The 7273-nt window shown below is 35.9% G+C and overlaps 1 protein-coding gene across 3 annotated transcripts in view; it reads left to right on the forward strand.

The window, feature by feature from the left end:
- The window catches only part of BCLAF3 (BCLAF1 and THRAP3 family member 3), a 101937-nt gene extending 95369 nt beyond the window's left edge, over window positions 1-6568 (forward strand). For 2 of the 3 annotated variants that reach the window (XM_043995479.1, XM_043995478.1), the window contains exon 13: window positions 5823-6567. In XM_043995479.1, coding sequence (XP_043851414.1) covers window positions 5823-5852 — 30 coding nt within the window. In that variant the 3' untranslated portion in view covers window positions 5853-6567. Of the gene's footprint in view, window positions 1-4346; window positions 4377-5822 lie in introns of all 3 variants that reach the window. The other variant, XM_043995480.1, reaches the window with a different exon arrangement.
- Window positions 6569-7273: the final 705 nt, after the last annotated feature.

A 7273-nucleotide genomic window follows, 5' to 3' on the forward strand; every position in this document is an offset into this window, starting at 1 on the left:
TGGAAATACTCTCTGCTGGGTTTTTCTTTAGGGCATCTTTTGATCCATAATATTTCTTCACCATATTCGACATCATCTCTTTAATCATATTGCTAGTCTCAGTTCCTGGTTTAAGACTTTAAGCTAGGCCCAGGTTCTGCCCTCCTGTAGTTTTGTATTAGGTGGTCAGACCCTGTTTGTTCTTAGGCAATTATTTTCTGGATTTCTGTCCCAATTTCTCTTCAGTGCCCAAATTCAAATCCCAAGCTTGTGTCTCAGGTCAGAGCTCTGCAATTGACTCTTCTAATTAGGATAATACCATGGTTTTCTGTTCCTCCTGAGGCTTCCTCAGCTTAGCTGCTGCTGTGGTGTTTCATCCCCACTGTGGCCTTTGTGGTCAAGATGCTGCTTGTCTATTAGCCTGTTTACCTGAGCTCCTTTTCGGCTTTCTTGGCTGGACCTCTCTTCCAGCACTGTGTCATCTCCCTGTCTCTTGTGAATTCTCAGGTTGCATGAAAGACCTTATTAGTAGGGTTTTTTTTTTTAATTTTTTTTTTTTAAGTGAGGCAATTGGGGTTAAGTGACTTGCCCAGGGTCACACAGCTAGTTAAGTGTTAAGTGTCTGAGGCCAGACTTGAACTCAGGTACTCCTGATTCCAGGGCCGGTGCTCTATCCACTGCGCCACCTAGCTGCCCCCTTATTAGTAGTTTTTAAACCATTCAGGAACCTCTTGCTATAGCTGTCTCCTCAAAATCTACTGCCCATTCTGCCTCATCAGATGTTGAATCGATTTCTTTTGTTGTGCTATATCTGTTTATAGGGACCTAACTCTTTTACTGGATTTAGAGTTCATATTTCTTCCTGTTTTTAATGTCTTCTCTGTTGGTTTATCTGCTTGTGTTCAAGATAAATGAGTTTTTTTTCTTTCTGAGATCTTTGGTAAATTTCAGTATTTTTTTATATTTTCCCCTATTACTTTTTGTTTTGTTTTGTTGTTTTTTGGGGGTTTTTTGGTGAGGCAGTTGTGGTTAAGTGACTTGCCCAAGGTCACACAGCTAGTAAGTGTTAAATGTCTGAGGCCGGATTTGAACTCAGGTACTCCTGACTCCAGGGCTGGTTCTCTATCCACTGCACCACCTAGTTGCCCCCCCCCCCATTACTTTTTGACTCCTCTTCTGATCTCAGAGCATCTCAGCTTTGTTCCAAGCCGGACAGTTCACAGTTCATCAGCCTAGATCTCTGCCCCAAGTGATTTTTGGATGCATAGAACTGGCCCCAACTGGATGCTGGGCTGTTTCTCTCACATTTAGTGTACTGCCACATAGTTCCACACACATGTCCCGTCTCATTCCCTCTTTTCTTTAGTTCTCTGGCTGAGCGGTGCACTGTTTTGCTCCCCCCCCCTTCCATTATAAGCTTTATGGACTTTCTTATTGATTTTATCAATGGAAATGACATTGAGGAAGGTGAATTTGCTGTTTTTGCTGCTCTATCCTAAGAGCCACTGGTTCTCACCAGCTGCCTTACAGCTGAAACCTGTTTTGTCTCCCCTGTTAGAATGTGAGCTCAATGAGAGTAGAGACATCTTACTTTTCTATTTGTATTCCCAACATTTAACAACTGATTTGCATGTAGTAAGGGCTTAATAAATGTTTTCATTCATTTCTTCTTTGTATTCCTAGCATCTAAATTAATAGGTCCTCAATAAATGTTGGATTTAAAAGAGTTAAAATTACTATTATCCTTTGGCTTCTGTCATCATTACTCCCAAATTTTCTCCCATTTACTAGAGCAAATTTTCTATTAATCAGCCAAATTCTCACTCAATAGAAGTTTCAAAATCTTATTAAGTTTTTCCCCTAAAATGGAATCTTTTATTCTGTGGTCATAAGTACCAAGATATCTTATTTTATCATCTTAGTCTTGACTTTTAGGTCAATGAAGTTGTCTTCTAGAAAATCTAGGAATATATAAAATCAACTTATGTAAATGAAAAAGAAATTTCACAAATGATAACTATATTATCTGTTTATCATGCTTTTGTTTCTCTAAACATCCTGTTATTATAAGCATGATGATATGACTCACAGGAGTCCCTTAGTCAGACATGAATTTTGTGTTACAAATACTTGACTGGGCAGTGGTGGGAAAGGGGAGGTGAAGGAGAAGGGGGACTGGGGGAAGAGTTCAACTGTATATCACTTGTAAATATATTCCAAATTAGTACTTGTTGATGATATGAATCATCTTCAATTAATGATGAAGTGAACACTTACTTGGTCTTAATCTAGTTCTTGTAAGTATTGCAACACAGAAACAAAGCCATCATTATTATGTGGTATAAGCAGTGCTAGAAAGTAATTAGAAATAAACATGAAATAAATCATACGCCAAGACCATTCAACATTGAAAAAATGCTTGAATTGTTTTTTTAAATATTATATAAAACTAGTTTGAGGTTTTGGTTTTGATGCTTGATAATACCTTTACCCCAAGGGTACTGTTTCAAACTGAAAAAAAGGTACAAAGTTAAGAAAACAATCTTTAAATTTTAAAAAAAGCCATCTATATTACTTGCTTGTTTAATTTAATTTTTAGGATTTCTTGTGCTTTCTAATTTCCCATATATCAAATGTACATAGTTCTATATAATTACCTACTTGCCACCTTTGTAGAAAATGGATTTGGTCAGAATGTAATGGTGGAACCATATGGTAAGTATTTCGTTTTTACTGTGCTAATGCCCAAATAGCCTGAAAAAATTGGGAATGACCACTGACTGAATATTGTTTTCTCCAGGCATGTATTTGTTTAATATAAAACATGTAACTCTGTGTGACATAATGAAAATTGAATTTGAACTTAGAGCTGGGCCAAATTTAATATGACACACAAAAATGGTACAAGGGAGGTAAAAAATAAATATAAGGTATCTATTCCACCTGTGAACTAGCAAAAAGATAGGAGGTGAGTGAATTTTCCTATCCCCTCCTTCAGGGGTCTAATGGAAGCACTTGAGTGTTTGTATTCTGTTAATGGCTTGAGTTTATAAGGAGACCTTAGACAGCTTCAGCGACCATTCTGGTGTTTGATCTGTTCCAAAAGTTTGCCCCAGTTACCCTAAGGGCATATTTGGTAATCCTGTATGTGAAATGATGATAGCAATAAACCACATATTGTGCTGTGAGGTTTACAACCCTGTGACATAGGTAATACAGATAATAGCCCAATTTTACAGTTGAGGAGGCTAGGGCTCTAAGATTGTGACTTGCCTACGGTCATCTAAGAGTGCATGAATTAGATTCAAACCCAAATTTCCTGAATCTCAAGTCCAACCTTTTCACTACACTCAGTGTAACAGATGTGTTAAACAGTCAACAAAACTATAATGAATTTCTAACTTTTGCAGTACAGATAATGAATTCAGAGAGAATTCATATAAGGGAGAAATCCTAGTAGCCTCTAGTCGTCAGTGAAGGTTTCACAGAGGAAATGAAAACTAAGTCGATCTTGGGAGACTGGGAAAGTTAGAGTTTGGGAGCCAAATGTCCATGCTGGGCAGTAATAAGGCTCACTCCACTGGCAGCTGTTTATTGAGGACCTGAATGTGGGCTTAACTAAGGTGAATGACTAGTGGCAAGTATTGTTTTCATTGTATTAACAGTGGTGGGGGGCTGGGGCAGCAGAGATTTGAAGGAGAAAGAACAGCTTGATTTAGAAGTCAATCACCTTAATTGAGTCTTGGAATGATATGAATGGATATAGGGGGAAGTGCTAACAGTAGGGTTTTGGCCAGTTAGTGATGAGATAAAACTTTGATGACTGAGTGGACGCAAAGAGATGTGCCTCAGGGATTGTTAAGAAAGAATATAAGTATATTATGTATATATCCATACGCACATGTACATACAGGTAGAGAATATTTAGTGAGCTATATGATATAAAAGGCCAAAGGGTAAAGTTAACAGAAAGCTGAGGCCATACATAGCGTTCCAAATGGGAGGATTAATCTGACTAATTTTTTAAAGCATCTTTTTTAGAATTAAGTTATTAAATGATTTCTAGTGAAAAAAAACGACTTTGTTTTCTGAAGCAAAATGCTTGAATTTTATTTTTTGTAACCAATAAATAAATCAAATGCATTGTAGTCCTTTGAAGTTAAAACCATACTTATTTAGAGGGATAAAGTTGACAATATCCACTGCACAGATCTAAAAATCTATATGCTGAAAATGTCTTCTTAGCTCATATAGAAATGATGAAAATGAGATAATAACCACCATCACTGTGTTTGAAATTAAAAATTTCCAGACAGGTAAATGGCAATAAATAAATAAATATAAATAAACTTTTAAATTTCTTTCAGTTTTAATTATGTAAGGTGCTAGTAATACAGGTAAGGATATGAGTTCTTAATTTTTTAAGTGTCCCTGAAAAATGTGCCATTCCACTTTTTCCACTTGTTTAGTTGCATGGCCTTGTCTCCAACTTGTGTTTAGCAATTTAGCATTTCAGCCTTTATTACAATATAGACTTTCATATTCATTATACTTAAATCATGGTCTTGTTCGTGTAATTCTGCTGTGTTAACTGACATCTTTCTTACTGAAAATTTACTTCTTTTGTATCATAATCCAAGTACACACAGTATATTGTTAATGAATGTTTAAAATGTGTTCCCTTGGGAGGTTTTTTGGGGGGAGGGGGTTAGGTTTTTTTTGCTATCAGCCACACTAAGGTCCCATGAGGTTTTTAGACTTTCAGATTAAAAAAAAATTATTTTACTATGCCAAACCATGGAGAATATTGAAACAGTCATCAGGAACAATTTATTATGAAATCTTTGGGGGGGCGGGGCAGAGAAAGACAACATGGCAAATATAACCAAATTAATACTTGTTCTTTAATTAGTGGGATAGTAATGCAAAGACTTCACTAATGGCACACCTGTACAATTCATCCAACTTAATCATGCCTTGAAGGATCCTGAGCATCCGTTGCTAAGGCTTTTGCAATGAATGGCAGCCATTCCTGCCTTATCACCACTTGTCAAAGCCAACTGTCCTGTGGCCCTTCCCCCTCCCTTTTGTCAGGGGCCATCATCATCCATTCCTTACCTCCCTTCCCCACTGTCAAAGAGAAATTTGTCAAAACTTTGACCACTGATTTTTAAAAGATTCTAGACACTATGATGGACCTTCCAGGCCACAGGAACATCAGTAACACACCTGCATGCATATACCCATCACTCACAGCCAGTCTTTTTATTAGAACTAGTATATTAATTACTAGAACTTCCTGAAACTGGCATAGGAGGTGAGCAACTTCCCAATTGTCTTTGTTCCAATGAGGAGCTATAGTAAAAATTATATTATTAAGGAAGAAAAAACCAAACCAAACCAGTATTAGTGCTCTGTCTGTCTGATCCCTGAGATAAGAGCAAGGCTTCTGCAATAGGTGCCAGTAGTCGGTTGGAAAAAGGCCATTTGGAAATAAAAGAATAGAATTCAAGAAGTGATTCATGTATGTGGGGATATTTCCAAACTTCAGCAACTTTAGTTGGACTCCTGGTGATGTGGTTAATCATGAAGCCCACATAGCAGAGACCCTGGTATTTTCTCAGTCTTGTCAGCCTGTCTTATACTATATTTTGATTTTGTTTATTAAATACTGCTTTTCCTCTTTAGTGTCCCCTGTGTTTTTGCAAGGATGTTAGGATGGTGCTTTATAAGTTAAATATTCATCATGAAACTTTATGGTATAAACAAGGGTATGGGTTAACTATTAGCTTGTATTTGACTCTGGTTTTGACTACTAGATTTTTTGTTATCTCTCTCAATAGGAACATATGGACATCTCTACTGAAATCTAACCTGGGATTATAACAGCTGGGAATGAACATTATAAGAGGATTTCTGCTTGGAAACGTCTCTTTGTCAGGAGTTAATAGAGAATTGGAATTAATACTGTAACTTTCTTGATAAATAACTTTATTTTTCAGTAGTGGAATGCTGCAACTTTTTTACAATTAACAATTGCTTTTAAATTACAGAGTTCAATTTGAAAGTTGTAACTACAGTTCTCTTGAAAAAGCCTCAAGAATCACTCGAAGGGAATTTATTTATTGATAACATTTTCTCTGAGCATGAGTTTATGGATAGAACTTATTGAGTTGTTATATCTAAAAGTTTATATGTTGAAAGTTTATTGCTTATGTAATAAAATAAAAAAACTACAGAAAAACTTGGTGTTTCTGAATTGTATTGGGATTTGTATATGATAAGTCTTGAGCAGTGGCCCTAAAGGCATTGAAATTTATGTTGTGTTTATTTTCTTTTCCCTATGGTGACTTACTTGTCTCTTCAGATTTTCTTAAGTGTCTTGAAAATTTTGGCTTTTGCAGTTAACATACTCTAACCTTGTAAATGCTATAGGAAAGCTAGAAAACCATTTCAAACATTCATCCTGGTAGTTGTATCCATACTAAAAACATTCACATTTGTATAATAGGTGAATTCCCTTTTTTCTCACTGATATTTGCTTGTTTCAGATTTCAGAATTTCACTAACAAACAAATTTGTAAAATTTATACTACTTAAATAAGTTTTTTTCTGAGGTACGTTGGATATATTAGGTACCTTTTTAATGTATAGTCTTTATACATTAAATTTTTTAAGCAGATTTATTTTTAATTGATCTGATGGTGAATGAAAAATCTAAAAATAATGTTCTGCTGGTGTAAGATGTCAGCTCAATTTAAAACGAAGTTATGTCTCAGTACCATTATTTCATGTTTTTTGTTTTACTTCATTTTTGACTGGATCCAGGAATTCATCAGTAGTAATGTGCTCTCCCTGAGATAAACTCCTCCTGTCCATGCAAAGTGGCACCTTCTTTTAGATTTATAACTTTAGAGAATCACACTAATAGGTCAGGTAACTTGCCCAGGGTCACACATTCTATGAGAGAGACAGGACTTGAACCCTCTCTGATTCCATAGGTCATCTCTATTCATTATGCTGTGCTGCCTCTACTATTTTAAGTTTTCATAGTTGTTTGACTCTACAGAGTCTCTTAAAATAAGATTTGTATTTGAATTAAAGAACATATTATTACTGTTTCTTCATTGAAGATACAGGAATGTGTTTGCATATGCTTTTTTTTTTTTTTTTTTTTGGTGAGGCAATCAGGGTTAAGTGACTTGCTCAGGGTCACACAGCTAGTAAGTGTCAAGTGTCTAAGGCCAGATTTGAACTCAGGTACTCCTGACTACAGGTTTGGTGCTCTATCCAC

This window comes from Dromiciops gliroides, chromosome 3 (assembly GCF_019393635.1).
Source record: "Dromiciops gliroides isolate mDroGli1 chromosome 3, mDroGli1.pri, whole genome shotgun sequence".
In the NCBI taxonomy this organism is placed as follows: Eukaryota; Metazoa; Chordata; class Mammalia; order Microbiotheria; family Microbiotheriidae; genus Dromiciops; species Dromiciops gliroides.